Source organism: Mustela nivalis (genome assembly GCF_964662115.1).
Source record: "Mustela nivalis genome assembly, chromosome: 10".
Classification (NCBI taxonomy): Eukaryota; Metazoa; Chordata; class Mammalia; order Carnivora; family Mustelidae; genus Mustela; species Mustela nivalis.
The window spans coordinates 18,571,203-18,588,472 of NC_139029.1; the positions used below are offsets into that span (position 1 = coordinate 18,571,203).

Here is a 17,270-nt window from a genome sequence, read left to right on the forward strand (position 1 = left end):
AGCCTGAGGTGGGTGCTGCCTTGCATGTCAATGAGCAGGAAGGAAGCCTGGTGGCAGGAAGGCACTGAGCAAGCTGAAGGAGAGGAGATGCCCCAGGCAGCAGGGAGCCGGGTCCTGTAGGGCTTTGCAGGCCCAGCAAAATCTGTGGATTTTGTTTGAAATGTGATGGTGGAGCCACATGAGGGTTTCAAGCAGGGGAGTGATGGCACCTCCAGCCCCCTAGACCTGGATGGAGCAGACGAGAGACTCTACCCCCTTCCCTGTTCACTGCTACCCGCTGTCTGTACCCTGGGTACCCCTGAGCTCCTGTTCTGGGCTGACCGTGTAATGAAGTGAGTCTTTGAGTCTGAGAGAATTAGGTTCTCAGTCCAGTTGCAATACTTACCAGCTGTCTGACCATGGACAATTCTGTCCCTTTATGTGCCTCAGTTTTCCCCTCTGAAAAATGGGGACAATGATTTCAATCTCATAGTGGTGTTGGGACAATTGGATGAGCTCTTTCTTTAAACAGCTCCAAGCAGGCCCTATTGTACTCTCCCAATAAGCCCTTCTAGTTGGTTATTATTATTTAAATACTTAGCCAAGCTCGGGCCTCTTGTAATCACTTGTCAAAGAGGACTGTGACTGCCTTTATGATTATCCTTCTCATTGTGTTCCACCTGCTGCCTGGAGACACGTGTGCCAACACCCTCCTCTACAGAAAGGCTAGGAAAGTATAATGACAGACCGTCTCCCTGAGGCAATGCCTTCTGCTCTTTATTATAGCAAGCACAAGGCCAGGCTCTCTTTAGAGAGACCCAAAACCCAGCCTTCGGCCCCTCTCAGTTCAGTACCCCTGCTCCATGCCAGAAAAATCTCTCCAACAGGATACAAAATAATAACCTCATTTGTGTCCAGCAAAGCCCTTTTATGAGTCATTCATTTAACAAACACCTCAAGTGACCGCCCAGAACAGCCTGTTCTAACACCGTTATTATTATTATTAATAATAATAGCTAGCATGTATCCACTACTCAGAGTGTGGGGTTAGACTGCCTGGGTCTGAGTCCTGGATTTACTACCATTTCATACACAGATGATGCTGGAATATCACTTAGCCTCTTTGAGCACCTACTATGTGCCAGGCAGTGTGTCAGGTGCCAGGAAGACCATGAAGAACCAAGATGCGACCCCTGCCCTCTCAGAGCTTACTGTCTAATTGAAGAGCCAGGTGTTAATCAAATAATCACATAAACACATGGAAAGGGACAACTGTGAGAAGTATCCATTGCTATGAGTGTGTATAACAGGGAGGCAAAGGAATATGTCCTGGAGGAAGTGATTGTGGAGATACACTGGTTTGAGGAAGAGAGAAGATAGTTTCAAGTACAAGGAGCAGCGTGTTCAAAGGCCCTGTGGCAGGGCAACTGAAGGAGTTGGGGCTGGAGTCTAGAGGGAAACAGAGGAAATTGTGAGCTGAGGCTATAGCAGAATCACTGCCCTGTAGGCGATGGTTTGGTCTCCATGTCTCTCTGTGGAGTGACTGCTGTCACTACAACATAGGTAGGCAAGCTGACCTGCCCAAACTGCCCAGACCAGGCCTGGCTGTTCTCTGGGCTTCCTTTTTCCAGCATGACCCACCATGGCTTTTCCAGTACCTTTGGGAGAGGGGACATATGAAGTGAAACTTGTTCGTGGGAAAGCATAGTCACCACTCAGTCCTTAAGCGGAAACGATGCACTTGATAGGGAATCGTTTCCTGTAAGAAGCGAAAGGAAGAGGGCCAGGGGCCCCAGGAAAGGGGCAGACTGAAGACAAAATCGCTCCTGCTTTCCCCTCACTTCCTCTACTCCTGCCCATCTATCCCATCTTCCTCACCCAGTCTTTTTCCCTGATGCTCTGGGACCTCTTCCTGTCTCACTTCCGTCCGGCTTGCCATCAGATGTTTGGCCCCTGTGTGCCATCTCTTCTGTACCCCAAGTAGGATCACTAGATTCAGCAAATCAAAATACAGGATGCCCAGTTAAATTTGAATTTCAGAGAGACAGCAACAGTTTTTTTTTTTTTTTTAAGATTTTATTTATTTATTTGACAGAGAGAAATCACAAGTAGATGGTGAGGCAGGCAGAGAGAGAGAGAGGGAGGCAGGCTCTCTGCTGAGCAGAGAGCCCGATGCGGGACTCGATCCCAGGACCCTGAGATCATGACCTGAGCCGAAGGCAGCGGCTTAACCCACTGAGCCACCCAGGTGCCCCTAGCAACAGTTTTTTTTAGGGTAAGTCCGTCCACATATTACAAGGCTAGCCCCGAGCAGCAGGGGTTGGGACACTGCAAATGGTTCCAGGCAGCTGAACTGGCCAACACTAACGCAGAGGTTAATAATGGCTACTGCCTCTGGTCCAAGCCCCCACCCTTTCCCATCAGGGACGTGGAGAGTGAGTGAACAAGACACCAAAATCTGGGCCCACACTGCCAGAGCGGTCTCAGTTCTACCATTTTTTTCAAGCTGTGTAACCTCGGAGAGACCCAAAGAATGGGATGCCTAATTCCTCTGTCCTCAGTTTCCTCCTCTGTTCACTGGAGAGAGTAACAGCTCTCACCTCATAATGCTGTGAGGATTAAATGAGTTTATACAGGTGAAGTGCTTAGAACAGTGCCTGGTCCAGAGTAAGTGCTGGGTGTGTGTTGGCTGTAATTATTTCTGTAATCACACCAGACTGAACGTCAACTCTGGGAGAGCTGGGGCTTGGTTTTGTCATCGTTCTATCCTCAGCATCTAGAAGCAGTCCTGGGATACTATACATGCTTTGGAAGAGGGCCTGGCATGTCGTATGTAGGCATAAATGTTTACTGATTAACACAAATATAGGCACACCCAGGTGGCTCAGTTGGTTGGACAGCTGATTCTCGATTTCGACTCTGGTCGTGGTCCTCCAGGTCCTGAGATTGAACACTGAGTTGGGGTCCACGCTTGGCAGGGAGTCTGCTTGGGGATTCTCGCCCTCTCCCTCTGCCCCTTCCCCCAGCTCACACACTCTCTGTCAAATAAGTAAATAAATATTAAAAAAAAATAAAATAGGGGCTCATGGGTGGCTCAGTTGTTAAGTATCTACCTTTGGCTTAGGTCATGATCCCAGGGTCCTGGGATCAAGTCCCGCGTTGGGCTCCCTGCTCAGTGGGAAGCCTGCTTCTCCCTCTTCCACTCCCCGTGCTTGTGTTTCCTCTCTCCCTGTGTCTCTCTCTGTCAAATAAATAAATAAAATCTTAAGAAAAAACAAAAAATAAAATAAAGTAACTGTTGTGCTCAGTACCTACCTGAAAGACTTGGGTTATAATTCTTTCACAGATAGGGAAACTGTGGTTAAGCGATATAAATTAGTTTTCCCATGTTAAGGAGGTAAAAGAGTTAGGATTCAAATCAAGATTTGTTGGGTTCTGGAGCACCTGGCTGGCTCGGTCCATAGAACATGCAAGTCTTGATTTCGGGGTTGTGAGTTTGAGCCCCATGCTGCACATAGAGCCTGCTTCAAAAGAAATTTGTTGGGGGGGGGGGTTCCTGGGTGTCTCAGTGGGTTAATTTGGCTTAATTGGTTAATCTTGATCTGGCTCAGGTCATGATCTCAAGGTTGTGGGATTGAGCCCCAAGTAGGGCTCTGAGCTAAGAGGAGTCTGCTAGAGTCTCTCTCCCTTTGGTCACCCCCCCCCATAAAAAATTAATAAATCTTTTTTTTTAAAGATTTTATTTATTTATTTAACAGAGAGAGAGAGAGAGAGAGACAGTGAGAGAGGGAACACAAGCAGAGGGAGTGGGAGAGTGAAAAGCAGGCTTCCCTCTGAGCAGGGAGCTGGATGTGGGGCTCAATCCCAGGGCCCTGGGATCATGACCCTAGCGGAAGGCAGACACTCAAGGACTGAGCCACCCAGGCACCCCAAAATAAATAAATCTTTTAAAAAAATTTGTTGGGTTTCAGTCTTTTTCACTGAAAACCCAATTCACTTGCTACCGTAGGAAAGTCATGGAATAAGGGAAGTATCTGGATTTAGGAGAAATATTCATAAACTTTGATTTCTTAAAAGTCCTAATCTGTTCTTTTTTTTTTTTTTTTAAGATTTTATTTATTTATTTGACAGACGGAGATCACAAGTAGGCAGAGAGACAGGCAGAGAGAGAGGAGGAAGCAGGCTCCCTGCCAGCAGAGAGCCCGATGTGGGACTCGATCCCAGGACCCTGAGATCATGACCTGAGCCAAAGGCAGAGGCTTTAACCCACTGAGCCACCCAGGCGCCCTCCTAATCTGTTCTTGACCTGGTGTGTGACCTTGGGTAAATCATCTCATCCTTGTGAGGCTGTTTTATGATTTGTAAACTAGGTGGTGGTGGGAATTCAAAGAAATCACAGGTTGTTGGAGCTGGTTCACAGAAGGTTTTTGATAAACAATCCTCCCCATCACCCTGCCTTAAAATTTACTTATTTAATTTAGAGAGTGGGGATAGGGGCAGAGGGAGAGGGGGAGAGAGTCTTACTCAAGGCAGGGCTCAGTCTCACAATCCTGAGATCATAACCTAAGCCAAAACCAGGAGAGTCCCATGCTTAACTCCCTGCGCTAACCGGGTGCCCCAACCATTCTGCCTTCCAAAAGCTTTGCAAATAACTAGCCATTCTTCCCCACCCATGAACCTGCAAGCCGATCCCTCCACTGCCCCACCTGTGAATAAACCTCTCCGCACCTGGACCCCTAACACCTCTTTAGATGTTTGTTGAATCTCTCCAAGAGGAACCCTCTTCCCTGGCCTTTTACTCCACGTGCAGCCCAAGTGTCCCTCAACCCTGGGAGTTTGGTCGGAGCCCTCCTCAGAGGGGGCAACAAACATAAATCAGCCCCGGGGCTGGGCCTGAAGTTGGAGAGATTCTGGGGAGATCTGGCTTGAAAGGGGTCCCCTCAAGGACAGATTACCCAAAAAATCTGGTGGCGCTATGGGTGCTGATGGTGGCAACATAATAGGAACCTACCCCGAGCTGGGGCGCTAAGATCCCGGGGGATCTCTAGGGCCTCGTGAGCTGAAGGCCTGAGGGGCATGGGGCCCAGGTTCCTTTCAAGCCCTGGCCTGGGTCCTTCGGTGTGAGTGCTTGCCTGGAGCGGGAAGGGGAGAGGCGGACAGATGGGAGCTGGGGGAACAAGGGGCATCCCTCCCCCAGGATGGAGAAGGAATATCTGGGGCGTGACTCTGCGCGAGCAGATGAGGGGAAAGCGATGACCCCGGCGTGGTCCGCACGGGGAGGACAGCGTTTTGGTAGGGAGGAGCGGGGAAGGCCTCTCAGAAGTCGAGGAGAGCACGGGTCAGGAGCTCGCGGCGGAGGCGGGGCGGAGCCCTCTCGCGCGCCGGGGGCTGGGGTCCGCTCCGGGAAAGCCTCGCCGCGGGGTCTGGGGCGGGGCTTCGTCTGCCCCGCCCCTCGCGCAGGTAGCCAATGGGCGCGGCGGCTCCGGGTGACGGAGGGAGCCGAAGTGCGAGTGCCGCGGCGGTAGCGGCGGCGGACGGCCCAGCCCCAGCGCTGGGGTCTCTTGGGGGGCGCGGGGGCGCAGGGGAGCAGAACCGGGGACCCCGGGACCCGGGAGGCGGCGCGGCCCGGGCCGCCAGAGGAGCGCGGGCGGCCTGGCGGCGGCGCGATGCCGCTCGCCCAGCTCAAGGAGCCCTGGCCGCTCATGGAGCTGGTGCCGCTGGACCCGGAGGTGAGTGAGCGGGGCGGGGGACGGGCGCCGGCGGCAGGCGAGCCTGGGTCCCCACGGGGGCGGGGCGGCTCGCGGCGCCGCTTGCAGGCTGGCTGGCGCTCTCGAGGGCGTGAGTGCACTCCGATCTCTTGTGCCCTTCTTCGGCTCCACACCCCTATGCCCCGGGTGTGTGTGTGTGTGTGTGTGTGCGCGCGCGCGCGAGGGACAGTTCCGCCAAGCGTCCAGAACCCCCTTAGCACGGGGAGGGGATCCCGCGAGGCCCTGAGATCTGGCCCTCCGTCACCCCACACACCTAGGACCTGTACGGGAGCTGTCGGAGCTTCCTCTATCAGCGCAGAAGGGCAGGGCTAAGGTTCCAGATGTCTAGGATTCTACAAGAGATGAGGGTCATGAGAACCCCACGTCTCTTTCATGTCTCACAGCGCCCGACCCCGAGAGCGCCCCGCTTCTCTGCTGCTACCCTAGCAGGGTTTCCCCTCTTGACCCTTGGCAGTTGTGGGATATGGGGTGACACCACCTGTCTAGGGCTGAAACTCTCGGGTTTTTTTGCCCCTGGGTTAGGGCCAGAGGACACATGTGTCCCCTACCCCAAGCTGTGGAGAAGACAGTGGGGAAAAACCCTTAGACCTTGTGAGGATTATTCCAGGAGACATGGAGGACCTTGGTGCCTGCCTTTTTCCTTGTGAGCCCTCCCATAGGAAGGGCTGGGCCCCTGGGGTTTTTGGCCTCTGTCACCTAGCCTCTCCCAGAAGCAGCTTCTGCTCTCCTCCGAGGATTCTGTGGTGCCAAGCCCTAGGATGCAGAAGGGCAGCTCTTCCTGTGCCCTTTGACCCCCAGGGTCAAGGTCAAGGCCCTGAACCAGCAGATTAAGAAAACTTTCCTCTCAGCCTCATGCTGGGAAGGAAGCAGATGAAACTCCATTTCCAGAGGGGATGTGGGGGTATACTGGGAGGGTGTGAAGACCTCAGTGAGCAGGGGAGCCAAGGTGATTTTCTCTTGGCTTTGGTCCCTAGCCTAGCTCCCCTCCTCTGCCTCCTCTTACCTGGGGCAACCACCAAGTACCCTGCCTCCCAGGGCCACAGGTTGTGCTTAGAGTGAAGACCCCAGGTCCCCAGCACCCAGGGTGTGCTACCCCTTTAAAGGGATGGTCGTAGCTGACACTGGCTATTGGATGGTGGGCGCGGCAGGATTAGGTAACCAACCTGAAGGTGCAATTTGGAGTAAATTGCTCTGGGATCCCTGCCATGGGGTTTTTACAGGCCCTGCACGGCTCTAGGAGGTTCTCTCGCTGACTCACCCTCTGAGGTGAGGAACACTGCCCTCTGCAGTACCCCCCCCCCCCACAAGGCCTGGGGCATCAGGGCTTGGTTGGGGGGGGCGCTCAGAGATGGATGCCTTTGCCCTGGCATGCCCCTGTGACTTGGGCCTCCCTAGAGGAAGGGAGGCCGGGAAGTACTTAACCTAGGGACTTACCTTGGGTTATGCTCACAGGAAGGGCAGACACCCAGGAGCTCAATTCCCAGTGCAGGGCACTACTTCCTGCTTCCCTTTGGGGAATCCTGGGGCAGGGGACCAGGTTTAAACAGGAAACTCGACTCAGTTTTGAGTACAACTGCATCTGAGTTCTGTGAGAGGAGAAGACTAGTGTATTTCCTAGGACTGGGGGCATCGTGATTTCTGAGCTTCACCTTGGAAACACTGTGTGACCCTCAGCCAGTCCTTAGCCTCTCTGCCCCTCTGTTCCTCCAGCGGCCAGTGCTGGGTCGTAGCTTCGTGCTTCCTGGGACTGAGAGGTGCAGAGCCCTGGGCGCTGCTGCCTGTTCTCCCCCTCCCCCACTGCATGGAAGTGCCAGGCGTCTGGGTGTTATTGTTTGGGTAACAGGAGCCACGGGGCAGCCGGGGCGCTGGTTGGGCCGCTCTCACTGGAGAACAGGGCCTTGCTGTTCTTAGCCCAGGTGACATGTAAGTGATACAGCAGCCTGACCCACAGGTACAGGCGCTGCCACCGCCTCCTGGCTGGGAAAGAGGCGGGCAAGGGGCTGCTGGGGGCATTTGGCAGAGGCCTGAGGTCTGGACGGCCCTGCCCTCCTCATGACGCTGCCGAAAATGGGCTGCTGGGAGGCAGGGCCTGGCCCAGGTGGCCGTGTGGGTGCGGATTCCGCCCTGGGCCTTCCCTGGCCCTGCTGAAAGCAGGAACGTTCTCCAGGGGCCCAGCCCTGCCCTGTACAGAGCTTCACTGTGTGCCACCGTCCCTGCTTTGCCTCTGTTACCTTGTTAAAATAATTCTCTAGGGGCACCTGGGTGGCTCAGTGGGTTAAAGCCTCTGCCTTCGGCTCAGGTCATGATTCCAGGGTCCTGGGATTGAGCCCCACATCAGGCTCTCTGCTCAGCCCGGAGCCTGCTTCCCTCTCTCTCTCTGCCTGTCTCTCTGTCTGCTTGTGATCTCCGTCTGTCAAATAAAAAAATAATAAAAATTAAAAAAAAAAAAAAATAATAATTCTCTAAACATCATCTCAAAGTAGGGATCATTGGGGTGCCTGGCTGACTCAGTAAAGCGTGTGGCTCTTGATCTCAACGTTGTGAGTTCAAGCCCCATGTTAGGGGGGAACCTCTTTTCTTTTTTTTAAAAAAGGGATTACCCCCATTTTTGGATGGGACAGCTGAACTTGGGAGAACTGGCCTATGAATTCATGTTTGAGACAGGATCAGGGTCCAGAGCTCTCACTGTCTTCTAACAAGTTGTGGGGTCAGGGCTCAAGGATGGGGAAGGGCTGGGATCAAACTGGCCCAGGTGGAAGGGACTCCAGGAGAGGCTCCGGATGTTGGCAGACTCTCTTTGTTCCACAGGGCCTCTGTCCAGCCTTTTCAGAGGGCTGGTGGTGCCAGCCAATCCTGGCACCTGGCCCCCAGCCTCCAGCAGCGTGCAGGGCTGCCAGGGCTGGGCTCTGAACCCAGCTCCTGGGGCTGCTTCCTGCCCGTGGGGCACGTGCTGTCTTTGTCCATCTGCTGCCTGGCTTCTCCAGATGCTTCCCTGAGCCCCACTTCTCAAGACAGAGCTGCCTGGGCGAGAAGGACGAATGCCTTTTGGAATCCATCTCTGACCTCTGGGGAGGGGGCACAGTGGTCTAGGGCAGCTGTCCTAGGAACAGTGCTCCCTGAGGAAGAGCAAGAAGAGTGGGTGAGGCCCAAGGGCCCTTCCTTTGCCAGACTTTTTAGACAAGGTCTTTGACTCGGGATACTGCAAGGTCAGCGTCATTGTCCCCTTTCATTCATTCATTTATTCATTCATTCAGCAAATATTTATTGAGTACTCATCATGTGACAAGTACTGTGCCAAGCAACAGTGCAGTTATGAACAAGACAGACCTGGCCTTGACACAGATGAGAAAACCGAGGGTCAGAGAAGTGACGTGACAGACCCAAGGTCAGAGCAAGCGGCCGGCAGAGCCGGATTAGCAGCTGTCTTTGTGGCTGGGGAGCTGTGTTCTTCCCACCTGCCTGTGCAACAGTCAGGCCAGAGGGGCACATGGACCCTGTCTTCCCAGGACCTTGGCTTTGAGGAGGAGGCTCTCCTATGGTTTTTTCACTCCCAGTCCTTTCTCCAGGGCTGCCCATCCCTTTCTAGAAACATCGTGCATCAGCTCTTACAGGCATGGGGTTTTCATGAGGGTGGCACCCAGGCCAGAGACCCCGGGACCGGCAGGGCCAGAGACCCCGGGACCGGCAGGGCCTCTGTCTGGGGTCCCCTGAACCACCCAGATATTGCTCAGTAAGCCCACACCTCTGGGGGCATCCGAGGCCTCCTCCCCTCCCTCACTGGGGATTTAGGCTTGCAGCCTTGTGACTTCAGGTTACGGCGCCATGTCCATCACCTGCTAGGTGAGGGACCTCAGGTAAGTCCCTTAACTCTGAGCCTCATCTGAAAAAGAGGAGTACTCGAAGTTGGTCTGGGCTTCTTGCTCTCTCTGCTGAGCAGCGCTTTGCTGTGATCGACGGTGTGCCGGGCCCTGAGCTGGGTGCTGGGAAATGATGATGGACAAGCCTTGGCTTCTTCCTGAGTTCACCTGGGGTTTGCTCAGTGCCACTGGGGTCCAGAAGAGGTAGGAAAGGACTTGAAACCTTGTGAACAGAGGAGAGGACATTGCTGGAAGAAGGCCAGGTGTTTGCCAAAGTGACAAGGCAGGAAGGGTTTTCTTGGTAGAAGGAGCCACAGTGCAGATGCTAGGGATATGAAACAAGCTGGTCTGCCCAGGGTCCCAGGTCATTCGCTTACGCTCAAGAACAGGACCCAGTAATGATGATGGCTGTTGTTTGTGGACTGGGTAGATTTTGTTTGCTTCTTGTTGCCTCCCAATGAGATACATTGCTTTCATGTCCGTTTCACAGGTGAGGAAACCGAAGCCCTGAGAAATGAAGTAACCTCAGGGTCGTGCAGTGGTAGAAGCCAGGATGTGAACCCAAAAGGCCAGGTTCTAGAACCCACATGCTTAATTGCCTGTATTGGGCAGTTGGGGATGATGATCTTGAATGCCATGCCAAGGAGCTGGGACTTTATTCTGTGGGCAGTGGGAAGCCATGGAAGGATTTTGGGCTGGGTCCATAGAAGGTTCTCAGTAAGGAGTGTGTGAGCGAGAGTTGATTGCTCAATGCGAGGCTCACAGTTGAGTTTGAGGAAGGACAGGGGTTTGGAATGAGGAGTGCAGGGGCAGGGCAGGGGGAGCTGGTCTGCAGGTAGGCTGTTGTGACGTACTGTGGGAATTATTGCAGGAGTCTAGAATGCCAGGTAAACTCAACATATAAAGACATCATGGCCCCTACTCCCTACTCCCTGGCCCTTAGCCACCCAGCCCTCCCCTCAGGCTGCTGAGAGATGACAGCATGTATGTGTATGTATGTGTGGAGGGACCTGCAGAGCAGCGGGCCCTGGGGTGGGTTGGGGCATTAAAGGGGCTCAGGGGGCAGGATGTTCTGCGAGCTGCAGGGAGGAGCCGCTCCAGGGGCCGGGAGATTATGTAATGGGCAGAGCACAGCTGTGCCTGCTTCTGCCAGGCAAAGCCACAGCTGCCCTGTGGACCCAGCCCCTGGCTCCAAAGTCCTGACCTGCCCGAGGCTGGGTCTTGCTAACAGGAGGAGCCGCCGTCTGCCTCCCCACACACTGGCTGTGCCAGGTGGGGTGGGGACTGCTCCTTCCTTACTTCCAAAGGCCTGGTTACTCACCTCCTATCACACAGGAAAAGGATGGGCTGGGTTTGGTATACCCCTGAGGGCAAAGTCTAGGGGCTGGAAGAAGCAGGACTGCCTAGAAATGGGCCCCAGTGGCCGCCTCTTTGCAGGTGGTTCGCCCTGCTGAGGCTGGGCTCCTCTTCAACAGACCTTTCCTTGATCACCTCCTGGGTGTCAGAGTCTGGATTTTGCATCTCCGCTTCCCAGTCCTGTGACCTTAGGTGCCATCGCCATGCTTCTCTGAGCCTCAGTTTCTTCGTCCGCCAAGTGGGGACAGGGCCTCCCTCCCAGGTCAGGAGGATTTAATGATGCCACAAGCAGGAGGCACCAAGCCCAGTGCCTGGCATGCAGCAGGGGCACGGAAGAGCGCAGCTGTTAGCACCAAGGCCTAATCTCCGTCCTCCCCTCTATGAGGAAGGGCAAGCCTCTGTGTATATAGTCCCTGCCGCGTCGCCAGTGGCACAGGGGAGGAATGCAGGGGCACTATGTGGCGGCCGTGATTCTGCCCGGCAGGGGCAAGGGAGGAGTCTGAGAATGGGGCAAGGACAGGGCAGCCAGCAGCTCCAGGCTGGTCACTGGTGCAGACTTGGTCTCCTTACGTCCCTGCAGCAGTTCTGGGAGGTGGGGGTAACTCTCCCCAGCTTACAGATCGGGAGACTGAGGCCTCTTGGCAGTCGATTCGTTAGCACAGACTCAGTTTGTCTCCAGCGGAGCTGGGAGCCACACGTGCCCTTTCCTTCTCCCTGGGAAGAGATGACATTTGAGCTCAGTCTTCAGAGATGAGGGCTTTGCCAGGCAGAGAGCATGAAGGAGGGAGGGGGGAAATGCGGGTGAGGGGCTGCTGCAGGAGAGCCTGATACCTGTCCCCCTGCGTTGAAGGTGGGGGCAGATGGCCCTCGCCTACATGGCCTCCCTGGCTAGCCGGGGCAGCCCACCGGGGTGGGGGAGGAGGGGTTCTGGCCGAGTCTGTTTTTGCTCCCTCCCACCCTGGGAAGTTCTGGTAATATTCCCCATTCTTCCTTCCCTTCTCTTTTCTAGAATGGACAGGCCTCAGGGGAAGAAGCTGGACTGCAGCCATCCAAGGTGAGGACCACGGCAAGCACCCTGAGCAAGGGACCATTTGCATGGTTGTAAAGGAGGAGGGAGGCCCACCCAGCTCAGCCTTCCTGTCTGGTCCCACTGAGTCCTCGAGGTGACCCTGTGCACAGAGTTAGCTTGCTCTAACTTTCCTCTCTCTCTTTCTTTCCTCCTTTCTTTTCTTTCTTTCCTTTCTTTTCCTTCCTTCCTTTCTTTTTAAGATTTTGTTTTATTTATTTATTTTTAAAACATTTTATTTCTTCATTGAGAAAGAAAGAGAGATGTGCACACCCATGTGGGGCTCGATCGCAGGACCCTGAGATCACAACCAGAGCCAGAGTCAGTCACCTAACCAACTGAGCCACCCAGCCATCCCTAGAGATTTTATTAAGTAATCTCACACCAGTGTGAAGCTTGAACTTACATCCCTGAAATCAAGAGTCGCCCACTCTACCCACTGAGCCAGCCAGGAGCCCCTCAACCTTCCTATTTCTTAGGCAAGGGGACCGCGGCTGAGCCTGGGTTAGGAGCAGAATTCGGCTAGAACTCTGGCTCCTCCTCACCCAGGCCACTTCCTTGGTTTATTTCGTCATGGCAGCTGGGCTGGCTATAAGGAAAGAGCTGAAGGGGTGATGGGAGAGGCTGAGGTCAGCTGGGCATGATGAGGGCCTAGAATCTTCTGGGTATGCGGTGCTGGTACATGACGGGAGGGCACAGGGTGGCCCCCCAGGTCTAACCAGGGCCCAGTGCCTGGCACATGGCACCTGGCCGTTTCTCTGGGTTCCCATTTCCCAGCCCAGGGCTGGTTCCCTCCCATACTGTCTTTGCTTCCCTTGGGCGCCTCCCTTTAGCCCTTTAGTCCCTGTTGCTGGTTTTGTGTGTCCACAGTTGTGTGACCTTGGGTGGGTCCTTTATTCCTTCTGGGCCTGGGCTTTCTCATTTCTCTGTTGGGAAAGAGCACAGCCGGTTTTCAGGAGCTGTGAGGCCACAGAGCTGCCGGCCATTGGGGGGCTGGGGGAGAGCGGTGTGTGTGCTTGGGAAGCTGCCTAGAGAGGATGGAGCCTGGGTTTTGACATTAGGGCAGACCTGCGTTTAATTCCTGGCTCCATGCTCACTATTTGGCCAGAGGTGTGCTCCCTTCCAAGTCTCAGTTTCCTCATCTGTAAATTGGGGATGATGGCGCCGGGCTCAAGGGAGTAGGGGGAGGGACAGATTAGATTGTAACTGCCCCACGTGCACGCATGGTGACTTCAGCACCAGGAGCATGGGTATGACAGTATTGCCCCCTTCCAGGGGCCACACCCTCTAGACCTGGATCGGCCTGGGCACCAGACTTGCCATGAGCTTGACCTTTGAAATAGACCTAGAGCTGGTCCCGAGGTTTGCCTTGTCTCAGCCTCCTGAGATAAGGGAGCTGAGCTGCCCGAGGTATGGCAAGGTGAGATAAGCAGGCTGTACCTCTCTTCTGATGGTCACTTTGGCCACCTTAGCCAGCAGCGGCCAGACCAAGTGGTAGAGACTGGGTCCCTCAGTTTGTCTGGGCCCCTGGTCTGGAGAATCTCCTTCCAGAGTACCTGCTTCTAGTTGCTTTGTAACAAACCAAAGGATTCAAGGAAGAACCAGGATGTTCAGATCTTAGGGTTCAAGTTTTGGGGGTTGCAGAGAAGCTCGCAGCTTTGGGGGGATAGGTGGTAAGCTACCCCAGGAGCTAGAGAGGCCTGTTGGGAGAGGGCAGGAACTTACGCAGGCAGGTAACCTACATTGGGTCTCAAGCCTATGATGCCTGTTTTCAAGCAGAAGACCCTGGGATAGGAAGGTAGTTAAGGCTGGGGATGGATGGGCACAGAGAGCCTTGAAGGCCACGTTAAAGAAGAGAAAGAGCTTAACCCATACCACTCCAGGAGCTTTGAGTGTAGTTTTCACAACACCCCTGATGTAGAGATTGTTACTATCCCCACTTTACAGATGAGAAAATCAAGGCCTGAGGTCACATAGCTGGTGCACAATGGAGTCAGGTCTTGCTTGCCTACAGAGCCCATACTTTTCCCAGCCCAGAGAGCATTGCGTGCTGAAGGGGGGGGGGAGTATTGGGTCCCTGTGACCCCCAGTTTCACCATTTTTAAACACCTGCTTATCTCTTCTGTTGCCCCCAGAACCTCACATTATCCCCGGTGCCTGCTTCTGGGCTCGGCACACCAGGGGGCGCTCAGCCTGTGGTCAGGACCTCATCACTGTGCAGTGCAATGAGCTGGGAGCAGGCCATTTTCTCCTTTGCTTCATCAGACTTTAGGGACACTGTGCTGTGACACCAGAGGGCTCTAAAATGAGTCAGCAGCCCAGCCTCAGGTAGCTCTCAGGCTTGAGGAGAGGGTGGAGACAGACAAGCCGTGTGGTAGTGGATGCTGGGTTGGTAGAGAACATGACCATGGGCACAGAGAATCTCCATTCTGTGCCAGGCCCCATATCAGGCCAAGAAATATACCCCTTTCCACGTGCCCATGTTTCTCCCAGTGACATGGTAAGAGGAGCAGTCCTGGGGAACCAGCGAGGGGCACCTGTGCTCAGGGCCAGCATGGACCAGATGGATGGTTGCTGTTCCGAGTGGCAGGGGAGGAAGTGTCATGGTGGGCTCTAGGGCTCCCGGCCCCCTTCCCTGCAGAACTGGCATTTGGCTGGGCCTCCAGCGGCCAGATTCGGCAGGCCCAGAGAGCATTGGGCCTTCCAGGTGGAGATGAGGCAGGGAGGGGCCCTTGGGAGTCCAGCATTCTGAGTTCAGAATCCTGCCCCTTTCTCATTTGCTGTGGAACCCTGGGCAGGTGCCGTGCTCCCTCTGAGGTTCTGATGCTTTTCCAGAATCGGAGGACGAACAGGGTCTGTCCTCAGGCCCCCCTGGGGGAGGGGGTGTGATATGTATAAATTAAACAGTCCCACAAAGTTTGGTGTGTTGGGTTTGTTTTGTTCTTTTTTAAAAGTTTGTATTTTTAAGTAATTTCTACATCCAGTGTGGAGCTTGAACTCATAACCTGAGACCGAGAGTCGCCTGCTCCACTGACTGAGCTAGCCAGGCCTCCTCAAAGCTTGGTGTTTAATGCTTGATTGTTTTATTCATTTTAGGCCGAAAGGGGGATTTGGGTTTTAGCTGCCATGGTATGGACAGCAGTCCAGGGCAAGAGCTCCCCGGATCCCTTCGGCACCCCCGGCACTCCTGGGGTCCTCAGGCAGACTGGGGCTCCACTCACCCTCTCTCTCTCCATGACGGTGGACCAGGCACCCCCAGCCCCCCAGCCCCCCCATCTCCGGAGCTGGACCCCTTTGAAGCACCGGCAGGTCTATTTTGAGAGCTGAGCGTCTCCCCCCTCCCATCCTCTCTTCCTGTTTATGAAACCCTGATCCATCCCGGATCCCTCCTGCTCCTCTGGCCGGAGCACAAGCAGGATGTGACTGTGGACTTTGGGGAGCCTTGGGGGCCTCAGGTGTTGGGGGGAACTTCCCTCGGACTGGCTGGGGTAGGCCACCCACCCTCCCGTGGACCCTGGGACCGTGTGGCTGGGCTGTGTCCCCGCAGCCTGCCGGGAGGAGACTGCAGCAGTGCGATCGCCCGCCCAATCCAGGGAGAAGTCCTGCTTGCAGCATCCGTTCGTCTCTGGCCCACTGTACTTGTAGCAACAACCTTCCCGGGCTGGAGTCTTTAGTTTTAACCTCTGTTCTACAGAAGGGGAAACTGAGGCTCACACAGGGAGGGAAATTTGCCTGGGAGCGCTCAGCTAGTGAGTGCACAGGTCTTACCTTCGTACCCTGCACTCTGGGCCTCAGCCTCTTCATGCGGGTCACTCTCTCGGCAAAGAGGGTCTTTTCTCCCCTCCTTTCTGCCTGGACAGCTCCTGTTCGTCCTCGGGGTTTAGCTGGGCTGCACCCTCTCTGGAAAGTCTTTTGGGACCTCACCCCTGGCAGATTGTTACTGCCCCTGGGCCCCCGTAATACTGGATTGTAGGATTGTAGCCACTTGTGTTTTGTTACCATGGATTTTCAGGAGTTGCGGGAGAACAAGGCCCGAGTCTTAACATGTGCGCCTCCTAGCGTCAGGCTCGTAGCTTGGGGACGGGGCCGGAGGGGGTGGGTCAGGGTGGCGTAGCTTTGAGGTTGTCCAAAGGGGAACCAGGCTCGCACTGAGGTCTTGAATGTAGACTTCAGAAGCAAACACTCTTTGATTTTGCCCCTAGCTGTCCCCCTTTCTAGCCATGTGGTCTCGGACAAGTCATTTTCTCTCCAAGTCTGGTTTTCGTGGCTCTGAAATGGGATGACAGGATCTCTGTCAAAGCTAAAACACAGGGCCTGGCAGAAGCCACACCGGTAGAGGCTGAAGGAAAGAAAGGCCTCGTGCAGTACATGCTTCGTTGAGAAGGGGCAAGTTCTTGTTGTCACTCATGCCGGTCCTGGCCGAGTGCAGCAGGCATGCCTGGGAACTGCCCCCCTCTCCTCCCCTGCCCCAAGGAACCAGGAGACAGAACAGGAGCCATCTGTCCCACCCACCGGAGGGGGTAGGCCTGGGAGGCCCTGTGTTCACTGCCACCTGGGGAAGGCACTGTGGGTGTCCGTTACTGCTGGGATTGGCAGCTGGGTTTAGGCTGCAGCTGGTGGTGGAGGGAGGCCCGTGGCTGGGACCCTAGGGACCAGGGATCAGGCCGAGGGGCTCTGGGCTTCTCTCCCAGCTGCCTTGTAGGAGGAAGTAAGTAAGAGGATGTGTCTGTAGGGGAGAATGGGGCAGGGACCAAGGGATGTGGTCTGGTGCCTGTCCTCCCCCACTCCTGCCACCAGAGGCCTCACAGTCCCAGCACAGACCCTCCAGCGAAGGCAGTTCTGAGACTGTTTCCTTCCTGTAGCCCCTTCCTGTACTCTGCTAGCCACAAAGTCTTCCTTTGCTTCTCAGGGATTTGAGGATTGGTTGGGGGGTGGGGGCCCAGCTGGCTCCAGCCCAGAGAGCTTTGGGGCTTCCGGGGCTGTCCCGGTCTCTACAGCCCTGTCGGAGCTGGGTGCAGTGAGCAGCCTGTCTGAGGAGGCCTGTTTCCCAACCGCCAGCAGGCCATCAGCAGCAGACTGTCGTTGGAGGCCCTTTGAGGACTGGAAGGGGAAGTCCGTGTGTACGTGGGGGCGTGTGTTTCCACATGTCTGTGGAAATGGTTTCCGATCATCGGCCTGTGTGTATTTGTGGGTGTGCCAGTTCCTGTGGGGGTACTGGTGGGACTGATGCGGCCAGGCCATGCG

At 55.0% G+C, this 17,270-nt stretch overlaps 1 protein-coding gene and 1 long non-coding RNA gene across 3 annotated transcripts in view; both read left to right on the top strand.

The window, feature by feature from the left end:
- Positions 1-17,270, top strand: part of LOC309841656 — a 963,915-nt gene that overhangs the window by 14,686 nt on the left and 931,959 nt on the right. The gene's annotated exons all lie outside the window — the stretch shown is intronic.
- Positions 5,502-17,270, top strand: part of RPS6KA1 (ribosomal protein S6 kinase A1) — a 38,898-nt gene continuing 27,129 nt past the window's right edge. Inside the window, exons 1-2 of one of the 2 annotated variants that reach the window (XM_082688775.1) lie at positions 5,502-5,708; positions 11,970-12,014. In XM_082688775.1, the coding sequence (XP_082544901.1) occupies positions 5,646-5,708; positions 11,970-12,014 (108 nt within the window). In that variant the 5' untranslated portion in view covers positions 5,502-5,645. Of the gene's footprint in view, positions 5,709-11,969; positions 12,015-16,848; positions 17,147-17,270 lie in introns of those variants that run through there. The other variant, XM_082688776.1, reaches the window with a different exon arrangement.